General features: G+C 41.5%; 1 protein-coding gene across 4 annotated transcripts in view; it reads left to right on the plus strand.

Moving 5' to 3' along the window:
• Window positions 1-14,492, plus strand: part of AFG1L (AFG1 like ATPase) — a 280,634-nt gene extending 266,142 nt beyond the window's left edge. Inside the window, exon 13 of one of the 4 annotated variants that reach the window (XM_064289510.1) lies at window positions 755-13,834. In XM_064289510.1, the coding sequence (XP_064145580.1) occupies window positions 755-883 (129 nt within the window). In that variant the 3' untranslated portion in view covers window positions 884-13,834. Of the gene's footprint in view, window positions 1-754 lie in introns of all 4 variants that reach the window. The other 3 variants (XM_064289507.1, XM_003404306.4, XM_023543041.2) reach the window with 3 other exon arrangements.
• The last annotated feature ends 9,628 nt before the right edge of the window (window positions 14,493-24,120 follow it).

Genomic DNA, 24,120 nt, shown 5'->3' on the forward strand with positions numbered 1-24,120 from the left:
GATCCGAGACACATTCTTCAGGGCCCCCACTGGAGACCTTGCAGTCATCCGTTTTGGAAAAGGGCCTTCAGAGGTTTGTCCTCAGTCCTCCCACAGGCGTGTGAACATGTCCATTAAGCTTCAGGGGAGAGCATTAGCTGCTTCCTAATTTTTTTAACCTGCCAGGACAGTTGTTCTTTGCTGTTATTGATTCCTGACCTGCACTTTTGGAGAAAGAATTCATTTTCTGTCTGGAATGTCCTTTCTTTAGATTTTGCAGAGAACTTTAATTTTACACAAAACTTTCATATTTGGATTTTTCTGGTGTTTGCTGAAATGTTTTGTTTATGCTTTTAATGTTTTTCCTGTTTAGTCTTCTTCCCTGGTCATTTGTTGTGTTTGCTTTCCGTTGGTTTAAATGAGTTGATCCTCTGGTCTATTTTAAGAGACTGTACAGTGAAACCTGTGAGAGCTGGAACTTGATGGGACTGTCTTGTTTTTCTGAGTCTTGCAAGTTTTCCCTTTTGACAGGGTGTTGTCTTGCCGCTTCTCTGTCACTCTCTCCTAGTGGAAAACATTTGAGTTTTCCTTCTCTGACAGGTTTCCACCTTACACAAGTTCTGGCTTTCACAAGTTTTACTATATATGAAGAAATTTACAGTAAATTTTGTAATTTAAAAAGGTACATCTAAAAGGATTTTAAAATCCTGTACTTAGTTCTGTAAATTTTCATTTGTAATGGTTTTGACTGGTGCTCGGTTTATTCTGTAACCAGGACTCAGCAGAAGGACTTTCCATGTTCACTGGAGAAGAGGAAATCTTTGCATTTCAGCGCACGATTTCCCGACTCACAGAAATGCAGACTGAGCAGTACTGGAATGAAGGGGACAGAAGCAAAAAGTAACTGTCACTTTCGCATGAATAAAACTCTGGACAAAGGATTAATGCAGGGAGAACTGTTGCAGGATTTGAAGGCATCATTTTCTCATCATTAATTAGGCACTTTGTCCTCTGGACCATTTTTCTCTAAAATTGCTGTCAAAGATGTAGTGGATTAGTAAGTTAAAGCTGTTTTCATAGGTTACTTTTTTGCCAATTTATTTGGAGTTAGTTCTGCACCACAAAATTAAAAGCAGCACCCCAGACTAATGCAGGACCAGACTTTTTAGCTTTGTGTTAAGCCCCTGAATGAACCCTGAGTGTACAAACACAGGGGAGCACAGTGTGTCTGGATGTCTCCAAGGTTTGGCCACACAGTGGTCACATGATAGAAACACATCTTTTGTGAAAGGAAGAAAGAACTCTACATTTCTATTCAAAACAAAGAAAGTTCTGATTTATTACAAACTAGAGTAAATAATGTTTTAGAATATGGGTTTATACATGTGATCTTTTTGGTATTAACTATAATAAACCTCCCAGGCCTTCAGATTCCCTTGCAGCAGAGAGTATGTCTTTTACTCTGAGAGCAAGCCTGGCAGGCAAGACCTGATCTCAAGCCCACCCAGAGTTGCCTCAAAAAATTGAAGATATGACACCATCAGATATAGAGCAAGAGTAACAAATTCCAGCTAACAGGCAGATCTTCAGGTGGGCCCCCCAACTCTGACAGCAGGAATGGGGACCCGTGAGAGAGCATCAGGAGGGGGCTGTGTCAAAGACATGCCAATCAGCACAGTGGCAATGGCTCGTCTGAGGCCGCCGGGGCCCCAGTGGCAAGTGGGTTGCTCTGCACTGTGTCTGTGTGTTTGTTCTTGCTGCAGCCCTGGTGGCACAGGGGTTAAAGAGCTCAGCTGCTAACCAAAAGGTCAGCGGTTCGAATCCACCAGCCACTCCCTGGAGACCCTATGAAGCAGTTCTGTTCTGACCTATAGGATCGCTATGAGTTGGAATCTGCTCAATGGCAGTGGGTTTGGTTATTTTTGGTGCAGCATGCCATGACTCACCTCCATTGCCCTTGCTGCTGCCACCGCCGCTCTGTGAAAATGAGCCTAGTGGTAAACAGGAAAGAACACTCAATAAACCTATTTTAAATAAAGTTGATTTGTCCTTCCTTGGGGTCATTTATTGATTCATTTGAATAAAACCTGACTGTTAACTATTGCCACAAAGGGAAACTTGGGTAGGGCTCTTAGGAGAGCCTAGATGCCTCTTTTAAAAGGAAAAAAGAAAAAATGTGAAATTTACAAATTCCTGAGAAAACCAGTCATTTTGTTTTGGTTGGCACAAGTGAATCAATTCAAATAAATGATTACAATTGTCAATATAAGTAAGCTCCTTAAACCAATTTAATTTATTAATAATCTATCTCTATCAGCCTATTTTAGACATTAGCCTATTTAAGGCAAACATATATACGGATTAGGTACCCAAGTATAGAGAAAGGGTGGGAAATAACCACTATGTGCCAGACATAATGTAGGTATCTACAATATCTGGAAAACCTGGTGGCATAGTGGTTAAGAGCTACAGCTCCTAACCAAAAGGTCTGCAGTTTGAATCTACCAGGTACTCCTTGGAAACTGTATGGGGCAGTTCTACTCTGTCCTATATAGGGTTGCTATGAGTTGGAATAACTTGGCAACAGGTTTGGTTTTGGTTTTGTATCTACAATATCTTGTTTTTAAAAAGTCTTTTAAAGCTAATCATCCCTGTTTACAGACAAGGAAACAAGCTTGGAAAAAGTTAAATAGCTTGACCCCGAGATTCAGGGCTTTTAACTACAAAACTCATGTACTGTGTTTTATACCACACTGCCTCCTATCTCACTATAAAAAAAAGAAAGTTTTGATATTGATTTAATTATTTTTTAACTCAGTGAAGATGAATTTATAACAGAACGATTGCTTTTGAACTCAATAAATATAAAATGTTTATCTTAATTCTTTAAACCTTAGCTTTTTGCTTTTCACATTTCTTTGGCAATTATTGTATATCTTAATAAAAAGATGGTGTGGATGGATGGACAGACAGATTGATATAAAGAGGAACTATCGCTGAGTGTGTGAATGTATATAAAACAGCCCCCACTTAGTCTCAAGTTATGTTGTAAAAGTTCATTTGAGGTCAGGTATTTGGAAACAATAATATAAAGTTAGGTAGAGCCCTGTTTCGATGCACAGAGGTCTATGCAGTTGCCAGTGTTGTTGTTTTTACTTGTCATCTAGTCAGCTTTGACTCAAAGTGACCTTATATATAACAGGTGAAACATTGCCTGGTCCTGTGCCATCTTCATGATCGTTGCTATGTCAGCATAGCTGCCCTATAATATTAAAACCAAAGAACTTTTAAACACTGTCTCTGTAGGGTAGAACTGTAGTTCAGGCTCCACCCAAATAACTGGAGCCTGTCCCCACTTCTGTCCCCTGTCTCACACCCCAGCTCCCTGGGCCTGGTGGGAGAGTCCACAGTGGCAGAGGCTTTCTGAGCTGGGGGTGGGGCTTATGCAGGAGCAGGGCTGCTCCTGGAGCAGGGCTGCAGGGGTTTGGTTGGGATTGGTTTAAAGAGGGGAGGGAAGAGGAGGGAGTGCACAGCACTGGAAAGGGTACTTCTTTATGCTCCTATCTCCTCTCCACAAAGTCTGTTTCATAAAACAGCACATGAGAAAAAGAAACAAAAGTCTTACAGAATAGCTGTGGTTACAAGAAAACAATACGGTAGTGCTACTAAAAGAAAATTAGTGCTCAAACGAGATATGAACAACAACTTCTAGACTGGAAAGCATCCTTTCAATTCCTGTCTTTTTCTTCTGAGTCCTGCCTTTATGACATGCTCAGCATTCCTGTCTTTCTCCCATAGGTTGCATAAAATCTCTCTGAGCAAATGCTCCTTCTTGGAATGCTTTAAATATATACTTGAAGATGGTGGTTTGGGTGGAATACTGCCAGGGAGTACTCCCAGTCACACAGAACTCCAGACCAATGAAGTCCTTATGGTAGGGGAAAATGCTGTGTGCTAAGGGCAGCCCTCCAAAATGATCACTAGTGCCCAGACTTAAAAGAAGTCAAGCAGCGAAAAAGGAAGATGTTTCACAACAAAAGAAAAAGGCAGATCACTGTATTATTATGTTTCTTTAAGCAGTGGATGAGCTTACTTGTTGACATTGGGAATAATGAGAAGAAAAATGTAATGAACTTTTAAACCTATTTTTAGTGTTTTTTAGTCCAAAAAGAGAACAGTGCCATTCTAATCAAATTTATGCATTTTCAGTGGGATTTCAAATTTTAATCATAGGACAATACCTTCATCTTCCTGAAGTATATTTCCTGGACCAGCAAGTGTACACATAACATAATTTTAAAATTATTTTGGGATTTTGAAAAAATAAAATTTCACTTGTAAAATATATAAATGGCTGTGCACAATCCATTTATTTGTTTAATATTAGTTATTTAAGAAACACATAGTGCTACGTGTCCTGCATGGTTCAAGGTGCTTTATAAATAAACTGTTCTGATCCTCACAGTAGTCTAATGGGATAGGTTACCACTATTTTACAGACAGAAGAGCTGAGGCATGAAAAATGGGTATAACAGAATACTGAATTGCTAAAATGTCTGTTGGAAATCAGTAAAACACTAATTTATTAAACTTTCAATCCAACTGCCTCGGCCCTGAAAACAGCATTTCTAACTCAAATAACTTGAACCTAAACTTGCAGCCCCTTCATCTGAGATAAAAAACACCAGAGTGATTAGGGTCCCCAGTTTCTGACTTTTAGGTTCCTGTTTGATTATGGGAACCCATCCGGCAGCAAGCAAGTCTATAAGTGCTCTTTTAAGTGATAAGTGACTTTTCATCAGATCCACTAATCTCACAAGACATCACTTGTTGGTAGAAAAGGACTTTTTTTGGAGATAATTTTAAAACTTTTTCTTAAGGCAGAATTAAGATTAGTTTTTTCCATTTGCACGGAGCCTCTTGGAGGTACAATGACTATTGCACTTGGCTGCTAATCGAGGGTGGAGGTTGGAGGCCACCACAGCGGTGCCTGGGAAGAAAGATTTGGTGATCTACTTCTGAAAAATCAGCCACTGAAAACCCTGTGCAACACAGTCCTATTCAGACACACGTGGTCAGAATCGACTTGATGGCAACAGTTTATTATTATTAGCATAAAAACAAACAAACCGACCTGTCAAGTCAATTCCAACTCATAGTGACCCTCTAGGACAGGGTAGAACTGCCCCATAGGGTTTCCAAGGAGCGGCTGGTGGATTCGAGCCACCAACCTTTTGGTTAGCAGTCGAGCTCTTAACCACTGCACCACCAGTGCTCCTGTATTAGCACAGCAGTTCATTTTACTGGAAATAAGCATTATAAATAACAAAATCTGTCCTCCCATTGCGTGTGTGCCGACTCTGTGCAGCCCCTCACTAGAAACCTCTCACATCTGTTACCTTCTGTCTGTGATGGCATCGTACTCCAGGAGGACATCATCTGTCTGTCTGTGAAATTTCCTCTCTCAGGACTGTGCTCTGCAGCTCAGACAGTGGCTGACTACTGTCCCCTGTGATGTGGCTGCCCTTCTCAGAGCACAGTGAGAAGCATGCAGGATCCGGAACCGGAAAGCCTGGTTCTGCCACCTATTGCTTTGTGACCTTGAACAAGGCTGCTCTGAGCCTCCGTTTTTCATCTATAAGAAGAAATAATAAAGCCCATTTCGTAGAGTTGTTCTGAGGACAGCTGGTGAAAAGCACTTTGCACATGGTAAGGCATTAAATAGATACTGTTATTGATACTAACGACTCTGATCATAAAAAAAAACAACAATAAATACTTGCTGTCTGCTTTGCATTATAGCCCTTTAAGGAACACAAAACAGTAGGAGACACATCCCAATCCAATACGGTTTCTAATAGAAGAGAAAAGGTACAAGGGCACAGAATTCTGGCTTCATAAGATGTTGTGAGGGTTGTTAAATTCAAATCCGTTCTTTCAGGATTGTTTAATACAGAAAGTGGATTGTTGTGGCGGTTTGGTGAGCTCCCAGATTTCTCAGAAAGAGGGCACCATCTTGTGGTCATTGGGATGAACTGACAGAGAAACTAAACCAAGGATGGTGCAAGGTTGGACAACGGTTGTTCTCAACCCTACACATTCCCAGGCCTAGGTCCCACTCGCAGAGATTCAGATATAACTGGCCAGAAGTGGGACCTTGGCGTTTGCACTTTTAAATGCCCCCCTGTGGAATTCCAATGGCAGCCAGCATTGAGAACCACTGATCAAGATGTCTGTGGAGCTCTTGCCCATGACCACACGCCAGTTAGCACATAGATTTGGGCCTAGAGTGTCAGGCCTGTGGGTCCTGGAGCCACCAGGACATCTCAAGGCCCTCCCTGGTGCCTTCCAGTGTCTGTTCTTGTCCTTCTTGGTGCCATAGACCCTTCTGCCTTTCTTTTCCACCCTCACTAACAACAACATACCTAACTGGGTAGGGCTTCCTAGTTTATAAAGCATTCGCTCCTACCCTATCATTTTATCCACAGCAATTATCTAGGAAGGTGTGATTATCCCCACTTGCCATGAGGAAACAGAGGCACCAGGAGATTAAGTGGTTTGACCAAAGTAATATAGCTGGTAAGTGACAGATTATAACCCAAATGCGTATCTTCTAGATCCAGATCCTGGCTCTGTGGCCTTCCTTGCAGTTGTTGGATGCTGTTGAGTTGATTACAACTCATAGTGACCCACGTGACAGAGCAGAATGGCCCCGTAGGGATTTCTTGGCTGTAATCTTTTTGGAAGCAGATCTCCAGGTCTTTCTTCAGTGGAGCCACTGGCGGGGTTCTTACAGTAGTAATGAGAATAATTTTGTTCACACTTGTTGAGTCATTGTGGGCCTTGAAGGCTGGATAGAATATACAAGCATGTTGTTCTTCCACCATATGTGATAGCAGAGAACTAGAATCACTGTAGTTGACAAAACCTTGAAATACAAATCTGCACAATAATTCCATAAAACTAGGCATTATTACCACCAGTTTTTTTTTGGTTTAATGAAAAATCTGAATGTCAAAGAGACGAACCTTTGGAAGCCACCTGGGAGTTTAGCACTAGGGGAATGGCTAAGTCAGGTAGACTCTTCCTGCAATGGAATCCTCTAGATGAACTAGAATGAACTAGACTTACATATGGCACCATGGACAGATCTCAAAAACCATGTTGAGAGAACATTAGATTCAATATTATTAATATAAACTTAGAAATCCACACATAAAACAACACAAAATAATTTTTTTTAGGACACACAAAATCTAAATACATGGGAGATAGATTGGAGGAAAACAAGAGAAATATACTAGAGTCAATGCTTATGGAAGGAGGGGAGATTGGGTATGGTAGATGAAAGAAGAAAAATAAATAAAGGGGGGGTCAAGGTAAGAATCAGTGGAGGACAGGAGTTGGTGTACAGTTATTTATCGGAACGAATGGCAGATCTGACATTCTGAAGACAGTGGCAGCTTGAGCAGACATGATCCCCGGGCGCCGCGCCTGTCCGGAGTGTTGCTATAGTACCTGCAGTGGTTCTGGCTTCTTCCCAGTTCTCCATACCCACCCTGGGGCTGGGGATGGACTTCAGAGTAGTAGAGGACCAGGCTAGTCCTATGAGGGCGCAGTAGATGGTTGATAGTTCCCATTCCTCTTACTCATTCTTTCATTTATTGAACAAGCATTTTTTGAGATGCTATATGGGATATAATGATGTAAAAGCTTTAACAAAAGTGGTAATTTTGATAGAGATCCTATATGTTAACCATATTGTTCCTTAAGGAAAGGTCACCAATCTAAATAAAAATAAATGCTAGAATCTCCAAGATTGGCATAGAATGAGACTCTTCTGACAGTAGCTGCCAAACTTGTCTGAATGTGTGGTCTTTCCTTTTCCCTAAGGTCACTTTCTCCAGAGTCTCGCCCAGGCAAGGACAGCCATACTTCTGAGTTTCCTCCAATCTCAGCTAAGACAAAACTTTATTGTTTGGAGAATATAGATAATAAAGTAAAAAAATATATTGGATTCTAGATGATCTAATAAAATTTAATTTGATCATCTTTAGCTAGAACCTTCTCTTTATTCCAGCTGCACCTCCACATTCCAGACACTTTCTATATCCCCTACCACCAGGGGATACTCCCAAAGGCACAAAGATGTATCTGAGTTCTTCCCTGGGAAGAGCAAAGTCCAGAAAGACATGACCAGGGCTTGCTTATATCTAGTTCTCACCAGAGGATCATGCTTCCCAGCCCCTTGGCAGTTGGGCAGGACCATGAGACTAGTTCTGGGCAATTGGTTGTGAGCAATAGTGATGTCTCACTTAAGATGCACACTTATTAGTTGTTTTGAGATCTTCTAGTTCTCTTTTGTCTTGCTATGGCAAACCTGGAAATATGTGGAGACGGATGCACCCAAGATGAAAGTAGCCTGGAATTTGAGCCACTATGTGGGGAGCAACTGCCTGGAAACCTGTGGTGGACTTTAGGTAAACAAGAAATAAAATTACATTATGATAAGCCATGGAGATTTCTGGTATTATTTGTTATCACAGCATAATCTAGCTTTTCTTGACTATACCAGTCAACCCTCAGGCCAAACCATAAAACCAAACCTGTTGCCATTGAGTCAATGCCTACTCACAGTGACACTATGAACAGTGCAGAGCTGCCCCATAGGATTTCCAAGGAGCAGCTGGTAGATTTGAACTGCCAACTGCCAGCCTTTTGGTTAGCAGCTGTACCTTTTAACTACTTCAGCACCAGGGCTCTACCTCCAGGCTAGCCCTTCCTATTTCAGTTTCTTGTTGAAGGACCTGACTATTCCCTGAGAATTGACACTAAACATAGCTTTTCTCTTCAGCATTATCTCCAGACCCACGCAGTGTGTTCCTCGGAGGACTTAGCAATACCAGGACATATCTTTATCACCCCAAACACCATACATATAACAGTCTCCACTAACCCCACTGCACTCCTTAACCTTTAAATATTTTCTTACTTTGTTTTTGTGCTCTTGGTAACAGTGAAAATATTAGGTGAACAGGTTTATACTTATCATATGACTTGCTAGCCCTCAGATGGCCAAGACAGCTGCTTCAAATTATCTAATGCTTGGAATTTAGCCATCAGTAGTTTCACATTTTGAGTAGCTACAAGTTATAAAAACCATCTGCCCAAGTATGAAGTGTGCGTTCAGACAGAATCATTCTCAGAGTTGAAATCAACTCAACCAAAGGAGAAAACGCAGGGAATGGAATCAAGCAATACTAGAACACCCGTTTCTCCTAACCCTCAAAGAAATCCAGTCATTTCACTCTTTCAATGAGGTTTGGACCCAGAGGCAGCCAATAGAAGGGGCAGGGTGAGCAAGAAGAGAGCATGGTTTGCACCCTTCAGCCAAAGATTGAACAGGCCCATGGAACAAAACAAGACTAAAGGGGCGCATCAGCCCTGGAGCAGGGACTGGAAGGCAGGAGGGAACAGAAAAGCTGGTAATAGGGACCCCATGGTTGAGAAGGGGGAGTATTGACATGTTGTGGGGTTGTTAACCAATGTCATAGAACAATGTGTATACTAATTGTTTGATGAGAAACTAGTTTGTTCTGTAAATCTTCATCTAAAGTACAATAAAAAAAATAATAAAGATCACAGCCAAAGAGGGGGAAACAAACAAAAAAAAAAAGCATGGTTTGGAGTCAGGAGTGTGTTTGGGACCCTTTGTGCTAACTAACCTGGCACATAACCTTGGATAATTCATTCTCTGGGCCTTATCTGTGAAGTTTTTTTTTTTTCCTGTGAAGCTCTGACATTTTATAATTTGATTAAATAGTGTATAGATATGAATGGCCAATAAGCACCTGAAAAGATGCTCAACATTGTGTCATTAGGGAAATGCAAATCAAAACTATCACGAATCAGTACTAAACACCCACTAGGATGGTGTGATAGTCAAGGCTGTGTCACCTTGCCTGGGCCAGGATTCTCAGTGGTTTGGCAGTTACGACGTAGTTTCACCTTTTTCACCTCCATGATGAGATCTGATATAATGTTATCACCTCTGTGATGGGACCTGCTGTGAGTGGCCAATCAGTTGAAAGTTTCCTTGGAGGAGTGGCCTGTATCCAATATAAGTGGACTTTCTGGTGAGGCTCATGGGCTTTTGTTCACTCTGGATCCTGCAGCTGGCTCCTCTTCATCTGACCTCTGGTTCTTGGGACTTGAGCAGCGGATTACCTGCTGATCTTGGGATTAGTCAGCCTCTACAGCCGGTGAGCCACAGGCATGTTGTCTGACTTCCAGATCCTGGGCTCGCCAGCTACTGCAGGTACATGAGTCAGAAGAAGCCTTCAGCCTGACTCATGGACTTGTGACTTTCCAGCCTCTGCAACCATGTGAGCCATTTCCTTGATATAAATCTCTCTATATACATCTATGGAAACCCTGGTGATGTAGTGGTTAAGTGCTACAGCTGCTAACCAAAAAGCCGGCAGTTTGAATCTGCCAGGTGCTCCCTGGAAACTCTATGGGGCAGTTCTACTCTGTCCTATAGGGTCACTATGAGTCGGAATCGACTCGACGGCAGTGGATTTGGGTGTATAAATATAGACGCTTCACTAATTTTGCTACTGTAGAGAATCCAGCCTAAGAAGATGGCTATAATCAAAAAGACAGATAATAACAAGTATTTGTGAAAATGTGGAGAACCCTCATACTTTGCTGGTGGGAATGTAAAATGGTGCAGTTTTGGAAAAAAGTTTGGCAGTTCTTCAAAATGTTAAACATACAGTTACCATATAACACAATAATTCCACTCCTAGGTATATACCCAAGAAATACGAAGTTATATGCCCACCAAAATACATGTACACAAATCTCTGTAGCAGCCTTATTCATATTAAGCAGAAATGGACGACTGAAATGTCTATTTACTATAGAATGGATAAACATGTAGTACATCCGTACAACAGAATATTATTCAGCAACTAAAAAGTACTGATACATGTTACAACATGAATGAACCTTGAAAACATTATGCAAAGTAGAAGAACCCAGACACAAAAAGCCACATGTATGATTCCATTATATGCAATGGAGGAGTAGGCATATCTACAGAGACAGAAAGCAGGGGATGATGGCAGGGGGAGGAAGACGAAGAATTACTGCTAATGGGTAGGGTTTTTTCAAGGAGAGATGAAAATGTTCTAACATTAGATTGTGGTGTGGTTGCACAACTCTGAATATACTAAAACCCACTAAACTGTACACTTTAAATGGGTAAATTTTATGGTATGTGAATTACATCTCAATAAAGCTGTTAAAAATAGTCTACACATACTCATTAATCATTCATTTGCCATTTATTTGCTATCTACTGTATGCCAGGAGCTAGGCGCCCCAAGATGAATGAATGAGACAAACTCTCCAGCCACAATAGGCTTATGATCTACTGGGGACAACACACACGCACACAAATGTGGTAAGTACCAAGAGAGAAGCTTGTCCAGGTGTCCTGGGAGCATGGATGGCACTCAAGTCAGTTGGGAATTTTAGTAAAAGGCAGAGAAAGGACAGACTGACAGATACTGTATTCTGAGGAGGAGAGTGCAGGCTGACATACCCCATCCTACTCTCCAGGAGATGAAACGAGTATAAAAAAAGCTCTACTACAGGGCAGAGTGTGATAAGTATCACGAGAAATTACTAAGTGCTCTGGAAATTCAGAAGAGGGAGATATAATGACTTGAATGTTATTTTTCTGCATGTTCAGAGAGGAAATGGGATATAATTTGGTCCTTCCAGACTTAATTCATTTTTAGACCCAAAATTTAGGGTACATAGTATAAAAACTGCTGTTCTCAAAATGGGCCCCTTATTTTGCATTAATAACCTATCATATTTTTAACCAAACTCTGTAACATGCAGAATATTAAATTCAATTGTGAAAGAAGTATCAGCTGATTTCTGTTGATGAGAGTAACGTAGTCCGTAGAATTAAAAATAATTGCTTATATTTTTATGATACTGACACAATCAGATTTAACAGCACAAAAATAATCCACAAATCCTGATAAGGTAACATTAAGTTTGGAGCAAAATAGACACCCGATGTATGGGTGAGCTAAACCCCTGCCTTAGAACCCCTGTTATATGGCCCAAAGTCCCCCAGTCACAATGTGAGAAGAAGGAAGGGAAGAATCTGCTGCGAAGTGGCTGGAAGAGGGCTTCTTCAAGGGGATAGAGAAGAGACAGGATGTTAACACCCCAGAGCTGCTGGTCATGGTGCAAGTGAGAAGGTCCCTCTTGTGCCACTGAGTTTCAACCCCTCTCAATCTACCTCACAGCTAGAAATTGCACCCCAGGGTTGGCAGGGGCAGGTCCTTAAGCCTGTTATCTACCCACAGCTTGCATTTGTTCCCATTTAAGAAGTGCTTGGTAGAGGGTCAGAGGAAAAGAGGGAGACCCTAAATGAGATGGATTGACACAGTGGCTGCAACAATGGGCTCAAACATAGCAATGATTGCGAGGATAGTGCAGGACCAGACAGCATAGCATTTTTTTCCGTTATATATATACATAAGGTCACTATGAGTCGGAGTCAGCTAGGCAGCATCTAACAACCAAGCCCTCTGCAGCCACAGCTTCTGTTTTCTGCTTTCATTCATCCTCTTTCCAAGCTCCTCATGTGATGGAAGGGGCCTGGACTGGTCAGAGTCAGGCACAATCAGTGGAGGAAGGAAGGCTCGATGGAAATCCTGAGGCCTTGACAATGGCGCCCTCAGTTGTCCATTTGCTGGCAGTGAATCACTTCACACTACAGTTTAGGTGCTACAGGATGCTATTGATGGGACAAGACCTTTCAATAATAGAATCTTGACAGTATTTTGTGAATGAAATGATAGAGGGTAAGCATGGTCCTGAACATCTTTCGTGCTGCTTAGAGGTTTTTGGATTGCTCGTGGCAACGTGCTTTAAAGAAATGTTGAACTTAAAGATGAGTTATACACTTTTTTTAGCAAAAAAAATGAGTTGTTCTAAATTTCCTGATCTTTCCTGTAATAAGTGGTTCATAGTATGCTGCTAACAAGTATTTATGAAATCAGTACCTTCAAGGGATGGGTGATGCTTTTGTAACAATGGTGAGAAAACAGCAGCTTTACAGCGGCTGTAACTGCTGCTATAAGAGAACATTTCAAACATGTCTGGAAATGTTGCATCACACATGATTGTGGCCAAAAATGATATAAGTGTCATCTGTAAAAACTTGTGAATCTGTGCACTTGGAAAAAGAGAAAACTTTAAAGTCTTATAATTTAAGGGTTCATTTGTTAAACACACACACAAAATAAAATACCTTTTGGTGCCATGAATATGGGGGAAAAAAAAAACTTTGTCTAAGTGGTGGATGGAATTGAAAAACCAGTATCATGAATTAGTAAGTACAGCCATTAGTGCAATTTTCACAGTTTGGATCCACATATTAGTATCTTGTTCTGTGATGACAGCCATTAAAACCAAGTATGGAAATAAATTAAACTTAAAATCAGGACTTGGAATCACAAAGTGTTAAACTAAGATTTTTTTTTCCCTAGGAGAATAAAGCATTTCCAATCACATTCTTCCTTAGAGCAAAAAGCTTTTTGAACCCTGTTGACAAATACAGTGATATAAAAAATTTCGCTATATATAATTTTACTTTTATTCCATCCTTTTAAATATACTTTATGTATTATAATAGACATATATATTATTAAAGTAATACGGATCTGTAATTTACATATAAACATGCATCATGTTTAATGATAGGAGTGTATGATGGAAAACATTTAGAACACCTGAGTGGCACAAGTGGTTTGTGATTGGCTGCTAACCTAAAGGTTGGCAGTTCAAACTCACTGAGCGGCTCCACAGAAGAAAGGCCTGGGGATCTGTTTCCATTAAGATGGGGTTGCCATGAGTCAGAATCAACTCAATGGGAGCAGGTTTATTTCTTTAATTTTAGTGTGGTACGTTCTTATTTGTTCCATCCCCAGCATCTGTTCCTCTTCTCTATCAAAATTCAGGGTCCAGTTTTCTTTGAAGAAGGTCCCCACCCCACTTTGTGGCAGCCATATATGATGTGGGAGACTGGTCCCACTTCAGCTTCAGGAGTGACCCCTGTTGGCTTAAGCCAATCAGAAGATCTTATCCCTGCAAGGAAGAATGAAGAAATCTAAAGATACAAGGGAAAGATTAGTCCAAAGGACTAATGGACCACATCTACCACAGCCTCCATCAGACTGAGTCCAGAACAACTAGATGGTACCCGGCTACCACCACTGAGAGCTTTGACAGGGATCACAATAGAGGGTTCCAGACAGAGCCAGAGAAAAATGTAGAACAAAATTCTAACTCAAAAAGGAAGACCAGGCTTGCTGGCCTGACAGAGACTGGAGAAACCCTGAGAGTATGGCCACCAGACACCCTATCAGCTCAGTAATGAAATCTCTCCTGAGGTTCACCCTTCAGCCAAAGATTGGACAGGCTCATAAAACAAAAAGAGACTAAAGGGGCACACCAGCCCTGGGGCAAGGACTAGAAGGCAGGAGGGGACAGGAAAGCTGGTAATAGGGAACCTAAGGTTGAGAAGGGATAGTGTTGACATGTCTGGGCTTGTTAACTAATGTCATAAAACAATACGTGTACTAACTGTTTGATGAGAAACTAGTTTGTTCTGTAAACCTTCATCTAAAGTACAATGACTTAAAAAAAAAAAAGATCATATATATATAGGGTTGCTATGACTCGGAATCGACTCAACGGCACTGGGTTTGGTTTGGTTTGGTTTATCCCCTTGGCCATTGAGACTGGTTTAAAGATGAGCATGGGATCCTGATATGGGCTTCAGAGACAAAGGGAAATATTTACGAACGGCTTCTGGGCAAGAAAGGAAACCCTGGTGGTGTAGTGGTTAAGAGCTATGTCTGCTAACCAAAAGGTCAGCAGTTCAAATCCACCAAGCACTCCTTGGAAACTCTATGGGGGCAGTTCTACTCTGTCCTATAGGTCCTATAGGGTCCCTATGAATTGGAATTGATTCAGCAGCAGTGGGTTTGGTTTCTGGCCAAGACGCTTCCTGGATCTTCTGGGTACTTCCTGTCTTTCTCTGGACTATGTAGCACTCAGATGAGGCCTGGCTTGGCACCACTACTGTGAGTTCTGCTGTTTAGAAATTATGCCAGCACACAGAGGGGGGCAAAGTAGGGAGAACTACAAAGAAACAGAACCAGAATCATGAAGATAACATGAATCTTTGGATCAAACCATGCCTGAAGTCTGCCCTGCCTCTGGGCTTTTCAGTTATATGAGCCCAGAATTTCCTCTTATTTTGTTGGCATTTTATGTTACTCAAAATAGGAAATGTTCCAACTAAAAGAATTGGAGAATAGTAAATGTGGCTGAACTGTGGAACAGAAGCATCCTAGGCATGGTCTGGAATGACACTAATGGGAGGCCTGCATTTTGATTAGATTAAAAAGACTTCTTTATAAAGTCTGTCCTAAAACACCGTCAGCTCTGCATTTCAGAGCAATGTTAGATTGATGGGAGAGTCCCATCTTTCAGGGCACCTCACTTATCCAACTTCAACAAAAGTTCAACTTAATAAAGTTGGCATTTGATGTCCTCAGTATCTTTTCACCTGTTTCATACTTACTTAGGAGTAAATGAATGATGGGTCCAACGGATTCAGTCTTCCAGGGTATGGGTTGCAAGGGACAGGGACTCACTCATGCCAACTTGGCTAAAGAGACAACGTCAGTGAGTACAAGGAGAGGACATGGAACCAAGTACAGGCAGTCCCCTGATTATGAATGAATTCCGTTCCTAAGTGTGCCTTTAAGTCGAGCGATAAGTCAGAACAGTTAGGTACAGTTGGTGTATAACATCAGTTAGTCGAATGTTTGTCTTAGTATATAGTGTATCTTTCTATATATAAAAACCATTAAATACTTCTAGATACACTAAAAAATCTTTAATTTAATAATAGAATCATAATAATGTTTTGATGAGTATAGCAAAGTAGCACCCGTTTGTACTATGAACCATTGTATTTATCTCAAATTTTTAGTATAATAGGATTTACAGGGGTTGGTTTCTATCTACAGGGTGTATGTAAGGCAAATGTTCGTAACCTGGGGATTGCCTGTATTAATAAGCATAGATTTTGGGGTAAGGTCAATCTGGGTTTGAGTCAGTTTTATCTTGAGTAAGTTAAGTGAAAAAAGAATAAAGTAGGAGGAATGACCCTACCAATTTCAAGACTTTTATATAGCTATGACTATGTGGTACTGGAGGGATAGTCATAGAGATCACTGGAGCAGAATAAAGAATTGAGGAATAAGTCCACACAAGTATGCCCAAGTGATTTTGACAAAGGTACAAAATCATCTCAATGGGGGAAGGGGAGCCTTTCCAACAAATGGTGCTGTAACAACTGGACCTCCAGAGGCTAAATAAATAATAAACCTCCACTTAAACTTCACACCTCATATAAAAATCAACTCAAAATGGATCACAGACTTACATGTAAAATGTAAAACTATAAAATTTTTAGGAAAAAATAGGAGAATTTTTTTAGGCTCTAGGTCTAGGCAAAAACTTCGTAGATTTGACTCTAAAATGCAATCCATAAAATGAAAAATTGATAAATTGGACATCCCCAAAATTGAAAACTTATTCTGTGAAAGACTTTACTATGAAAGTGAAAAGATAAACTGCAAATTGGAGAAAATATTTACAAACCACATATCCAACAAAGGACTAGTATCTAAAATATATATATATTAAAAAAAAAAAGAAAACTCTCAAAACTCAATAGTAAAAAAAAAAAAAGCAAACTAATCAGAAAATAGGCAAAATATATGAGTAGACTTTTTACCAAAGAGAATGTACAGAGGCAAATGAGTACATTAGAAGATGTTCAACATCATTAGCCATTAGGGAAATTCAGATTAAAACCACAATTAGACATCACCACATGGTTAAAATTAAAAAATAGTGGTAACACCAAATGCTGGTGAGGAGGTGAAGGAGCTGGATCACTCATACACTGCTGGTGGGAATGCAAAATGGTAGAGCCACGCTGGAGCACAGTTTGGCAATTTCTTTAAAAATGAAACATGCAACTACCATACAACCTAGCAATTGCACTCTCGAACACTTATGCCACAGAAATAAAAATTTATGTTCACACAGAATTATGTACACAAATGTCCATAGAAGCTTTATTTGTAATAACCACAAACTCTAAACAACTCAAATGCCCTTCAGTGAGTGAATGGTTAAAAAGCTGTGGTGTATCATACCTTGGAATACTATTCAGCAATAAAAAGGAATGAGCTATCGATTCACACAAAAACTTGGAGCAATCTCCAGAGAATGATGCTGGGGGTAGGGGGAACCACGCCTTGTGCTGATATGAGCGATCTTTGTGGTGATGGGAATTGTTTTGTGTCTTAACTATATCAGTCAATATCTTGGTTGTGACAATGTGCTACAGTTTTGCAAGCTGTTACCATGGGAGAAACTTGGTAGAGTATATACAGGATCTCTTTGTGTTATTTCTTACACCAAAACCAAAACCAAACCCACTGCCATAGAGTTGATTCTGACTCATAGTGACCCTATAGGTCAGAGTAGAACTGCCCCATAGTTTTCAAGAAGCACCTGGCAGATTCCAACTGCTGACCTTTTGTTTAGCAGCCATAGCACTTAACCACTACGCCACCAGGGTTTCCATGTTATTTCTTATAACAGCATGTAAATCTACAATTATTTCAAAACAAAATGTTTAATTAAAAAATGATATTTGAAAAAAATAATATTTGAACCAAGAAAGTTGTTGTTTTCACATACTTTCATTTCATCATGTGCATAAATAAAGGTGAACATATCACTGGACCCATGCCATAGAGTGAGAAAGGGAGAGACAAGTGTGGAAGCAGCATTGTGCTTTCAGGAGGGACATCTGAGTGTATTCCCAAACCTGACAGTTCTGGAATAAAGTCAGTTCTAAATTAAATATCAATGACTTTCTCTAAAGCAGAGGGAAGTGGATCTTTTGGGGCAAGCATTTTGCAGGTCAACCATCAGCACAATGCCCAATACCCAGTAGGTGTTCCACAAAATGGTGGAACTGAACTGCTGTCTCTGCTGCACATTGGCCATTATCTGTAGTTGAATTGAGGGTGAGGGGGCCTAAGGAAGAATACACCATGAAAGGAGCAGGTACCAGTGTCTTGAATTTTATTTGTTTTCTTCTTTTTTCTTTCTATCAAACCTGGGAAGATCATGGAAGAAGTCAGGATATGGGAGTTGGAGATTGGAATTTGCATGTAAGCATGGCTCATGGCCACTAGATGGCAGAAGGAGGTTAATAAACACTGGGAAGAACGTCCCTTTCAAGCTCAAGGGAGGGATGGCACTCAGAACACTTGCTCCACCTTGAAGAAACCATAGTCTGCCTGCTCCTGGTCAGCTTACCCTGCTGGGTAAGTTAGTATGCAGAGAAATATGTTTCTTTCTTTCTTTTTTTTTTTTAGAGTTCACTGTAAAACAGAATAAGGACTGCTGACAAAAGCAAGTAGATGCTGTGAAGTTTGCTAGTGAAGGCCACCAGTAAGAAGGAGATAATACATTTCTGGTTCTTCCTCTCTTGTTCTGCCTCTTTCTCCATCCGTAAAATAAGGGTCCTGGTGTGACCTATCTCATTGTGATAGAGCAGGTAAGACTAAGATAAATCAAGTGCCCTGAGTGCTCCAGATGAAATGTGTTTTTCCAGGAAGGCTAGGTCAGTGCACCATTGTGTCTGACCCCTGAATTTCAAGGCCCATGTGAATCATCCTGGTTTTCTGGTGGCTGCGGACCTCGGGGTGATTTCTAAGCATGCTTCCAATTTGGATGTTATTCTCTAGTTAAGGCTGCCTCAAATGAGGCAGTGATATGAACTGAGTTACAAACACTTGACAGAAAAAAGTTGCTCCGTGACCAGCAGCTGAGGCGATGGAGAAAGACATTTTCTTTGTAAAGGAGGATGCTTAGGTGGACAGATTAGGAGCCAGATGTCATGGGCTGAGATCTCAGGCTTGCTCCTGACCGAGTTGGACCATCTTGGCTCTCACCTGTGAAATGAGGTGCCTATCTACAACAGACCCACAGCCTCAGTGCAGATGACAGGGAAAACACTGATTCTGATATGAATAGGTTTTATGGATCATGTGTGGATGTGAGAATCCATCTCTTCCTGGTCCTTTGCGTGAGGGTGTCTGAGTTCTCCTGAGCAGGGAGTCCTTGTGTTCCTAGGTACCTCACTGCACTAGAAATGTGGTGGGAAGGCACCATCTGGCCAGCTGGTCACTCAGTTTTGTCTTCTTTCTTTTTCTAGTAACTTCATCCTATTTCATAAGTATTATAATTTCTTGACATCTGTTATGGATTAATTGTGTCCTCAAAAAGATATGTTGAAGTCTTAACTCCTGCACCTGTGAATGTGACCCTGCTAGGAAGCTGAGTTTTCTTCTGTTATGTTATTGAGTCTATACCAGAGTAGGGTGGGTTCTAACCCCAGCCCCTTCTGAGTGGTGTCTTATATAAAAAGAGCAAAATAGACAGAGACATACCCACAGATGCCATGTGAGGATCTGTCTACAAGCCAAGGAATGCCAAGAAATACCCAGGCTGCCAGAAGCTGAAAGAGACAGGAATGATCTTCTTCTAGAGTAGACAGAACATAGCCCTGTCAGTGCCCTGAATTTGTACTCTTGACCTCCAAAACTGTGAGATAATAAATTCCTGTTCTTTAAAGCCAGCCCCTTGTGGTATTTTTGCTATGGCAGCCCAAGGTAGCAAAAACAATGTCTTAAACTGTGAGATGAGCAACATAATTGAGGGCACTGTTTTCATTTTAATCAGAAAACTCTTCTTGAGACTTCACCAAAGCTCTCTCTCTGCCCTCGTCCTGACCCTCCACTGGTTATACGAGTGGCAGCTGGGAGGTGAAAATTAAAATGAACTGTAGAAGACTCTAGAGTTAAAAGGAAGAAAGCATCAGAGAAAGAGTCAGAGTGCTCAGGCCTTGGTGAGGAGGTTCTCTCCAGGTGCCATCATGGAGTAGCCTCAGCCTGGCTCTTCTGAAAACTGGTCTTAAAATGTTTTCTGGAATAGGCACCAGGATAATGTCTGCTGGTTCAAATGAAAGGAACCTAAGAAAGAGAATTAACGTGAAGACCTATCATTGGTACAGAATAATTTCGGAACAGGGGAGGCACTGATGGAGATGGAGGGAGCCTGGAAGCATGAAGAAAGCTGCAATCAAAGGCATAGCCCAGGGCCTGGCTTGAAGGCAGCCTGATGGCCCCTGCTGTTCGGCTGAATGGACACAGGGGAGCCCTGATGTTGGCTATTTTTGCACAGATCCAGGGGACAATGGCAGCTGGTGGCAGCGAGAGTGGGGAGCCCACAGCAAGAGGGTTAATGATGCTCCACAGCGACCCCCGCAGACAGACTGGTGTCAAACAGCATCACATACAGGCCTCCAGCAAGCACGGTGGTGACATGTGGTATGAGGAGTATTAGAAAAGCATTTGACTCAGGACACAAAGTAGACCAATCCACCCTGGTTAATTGCAGGGTTCACGCAGCAAAACCATGGCCCAGATACTGACTTAGGCTTAGGCTTCCATCGACAAGCTCCAGTGTCACCTCCCCAGGTTATTTCAAAAAATTATCCTTTCGGGAGAAAAACGCTCCAACCTTGGGTCTCATCCCTAAGGTGATTCACTTTTCAGAAACTATTCAATTTTTAAATGTTACGTAAGATTAGAATATCGGTGGTGGTGGTGGTTATAAAACCCAGAATACATGTAAGGGCTTATTATGTAGCTCCTATCTTTCAAAAAAAAAAAAAAGATATTTTTCCCAAAGCCAAATCTTTTCTGTAACAGCAGTTACAGGTCAACTACAGCAGAAGTACAAAGGCCCCCAGCCTGCTACCCAAAAGGCAGAATCCCCTGCTGAGGAGAAGCACTGGCATCTTTCCTTAGCCTCATTCCTAGAGAAAAGGAAGCAAAGAATCTAGGAATGGGGCTAATTGACAACCAGCCAGATAGAAAAGATTCATGGATATTTTTGGCCCAACCTTTCTGCATATGATGGCCCCTTTTCAATGTCAAACATGCCAAGGCCCGTCACACAATGGTGATTCCAAATTATTATCCATTGATGGGGGAAAAATTATAAGTTTTCATCATAAATATCAGGAAATTTATCATAACAGTGTCTAGATGCCTTTCAAAAATAGTAATACCTGGATGTGTGAGATGCTGTTTTTCAATCTCAGGCTGGTTGGAGGACATTGGCAGAGCTGTTGAAACAGTTCCAGTAAACGCAGGAGGGAGCAAAGCTAAGACATGTTCCTGTCCTGAAGAAGTCTAAAATCAAGTTTTAAATAACTGGTCTATAAAGAGGCCTTGAGCAAGACAGGAGCTGGTGGCTGTTGAGCGGTTCAGCACCTGAGCCTTCTTCCAGAAGCGACCCAAGGCCCAGCTGGCTTGGGATAATGCAGAGCTTGTATACAGAAACTCACCCTGAAGTAGTCAGGGTAATTCCAGAACTTTGAAAAAAAAGATTTCACCTCTCAACCAGGAGATGGAGGCACTGTGGTTCAGTGGTCAGATTCTCGCTTCCATGCGGGACACTTGGGTTCAATTTCCAGCCAACGTACCTCAGGTACAAGCAGCATCCATCTGTCAGTGGAGGCCTGCATGTTGCTATGATGTTGACCAGGTTTCAGCTGAGCTTCCAGACTAAGATGGACTAGGAGGAAAGTCCTGGTCATCTCCTTTAGAAAATCAGTCTGTAAAGCCCTCTGGATCACAACGGTCAGATCTATAACCAATCACAGGGGTGGTGCAGGACCGGGACAGGGGCGGTGCAGGACCGGGACAGGGGTGGTGCAGGACTGGGCAGGTTCTCCAGGATACCTCAGAGGGAAGAGTGAGATTTTGGTTAGTTTCGGGGTGGGAGGGAGGTCTGCTTCCCACTCCCTGGCCTCTCCAGGGAGAGATCCAGAAGTCCAAAGGCTTTTCTCTTCCACAGAGCAAGGGGCTACCACGTGGGTACAGCATGGCACCCTGGCTAACACTGTCGAGCAAACAAAAAATTTGTATTTTACATTTCAGCGAGGGACGTAGTGGTGACTATGGGAAGGAAATGTAATTACAGCATATGCATACTGAACCACAGGTCACCGGGAAGTTTAGCAGAGCCCAGACCTGGATGAACGTAAAGAAAATTATATCCTCCTAAAGTAAAGAGCACCTCTAAAGCACACTTACAAAAACAAACAGCAAACAGTTTGCCATATAGCAATGCTAACGCAGCAGAAATAGGGGTCTCCCCAAGTAGTACGTTTTCTGTGGTTAGAAGCAAAATGAGTTTGGTAACTTTATTATAATATTTTCCTCTCTTCCTTTTTACTCGGAACCATTTGGCATTATTTATCAGAGCCATGATTACATTAAAAAACAAAAACAAAGAAACTGTTGCTGTCAAGTCGATTCCAACTCATATGGACTCTACAGGACAGAGTACAACTTCCCCGTAGGGTTTCCCAGGTTGTAATCTTTACAGAAGCAGACTACTACATCTTCCTTCCACAGAGTGGCTGACGAGTTAGCAGCATGCTTAACCACTGCCAGGTCTCCTATGATGACATTCCAAAACCAAAAAACCTGTTGCCATAGAGTCAATTCCAACTCACAGCGACTCTATAGAACAGAGTAGAACTGCCCCATAAGGTTTTCAAGGTTGTAATCTTTACAGGAGCAGGCTGCCACATCTTTATCCCTTGGAGTGCCTCATGGGTTCGAACTTTGCAGGTACCTGCAAAAGATTTCAATAAAAATCATTTAATTTTCTATAGCTCTGATGATTTGCTGATTCTGTGAAAGGTCAGAGCCTGCTACCAACGGCACCCTCCATGGGCAGAGTCTGTAGCTTAAATATCGACTGTCTCTGTGCTCAGTGGTGTCCCAGGTATGGGAAGACTCCAAGGATCAGTCTTCCCTCCCTCCCACTCTCTTTCCTTCCTTTCTCCTTTCCTTCTACATTTATGGGGTGCCTGCTATGTGCTGGAAATACAAAGCCAAATAAACATAACTCCTGGCCTCACTGAGCTTCCAGTCTAGTGTAGAAACAGCAAAGATGGCCTTTGCTGTACAAGAACTAATTCTAATGGTTAGAAATAGGTAAACCAGGAAGAAATAATGAATACCCACCAACAGGTAAACAAGGGGAAACGAAACAGCTCTGAGGCATTTCACCTGCATATCACGTGATATGGGCCAGATATTTTGTTTGGAAGACTGTACACAGAGAAGGTGTTTCATAAATGCTTGCTGAATAAATTGACACAGCCACAGATGCTAAGGCTGGAAAATGCCTCTGAAATTCTTCAGTTTCATAGAAGAGGAAACTGAGACTTTGAAGGTTCAACAGCCTGGGTGAGCCAAGTACGGAGCAGAGCAGAGCAGTCCTGTCTCCTGCGCCCTGTGCTCTTTCTCCCACGGAGAAAGATCTGGGTATTCAACATATGGTTTTAAAAGGGGGATTAAGACATAGTCTTTGCCCTCAAATAGTTCAGATTCTAAGAGGGAAGATCCCACTGCAAAAGGACATATTTCTGGAGGTCAAGGCTGAGCTGCTTAGAGAAGCCCCTAAAGCTGAGGCCGAAAGAGAAGGAAGTGAGTTTCTGGTCATTAAGTGAAGCAGAATAAACTAGCTAAAGTAATGGCCAGGTTTCAATTTCCTCAGTTACAAAATGGGAGAACATTATCTCTTTTACAGGGCTGTTGTGACTTAATGAGGATTAAATATACATAGGAGCTCCTAGTACAGGCACTGCTTAAGGTGCTAAATAAATCTTAATTAAATCTGAATTGTTTAAATTCATCATCACTAAAAGAAAAGAATACAAAAATTAAATAGTCCAACAATTCTAAATATTAGTAATTTGGACAAGGAGAATCCTCAGACAGTGCTGGCTAGACTGTAAACTGGACAGCCACTTTGGAGAACAGTCTGGCATTACCCAGAGAAGCGGAAGATGTATGC

Source organism: Loxodonta africana, chromosome 1 (genome assembly GCF_030014295.1).
Source record: "Loxodonta africana isolate mLoxAfr1 chromosome 1, mLoxAfr1.hap2, whole genome shotgun sequence".
In the NCBI taxonomy this organism is placed as follows: domain Eukaryota; kingdom Metazoa; phylum Chordata; class Mammalia; order Proboscidea; family Elephantidae; genus Loxodonta; species Loxodonta africana.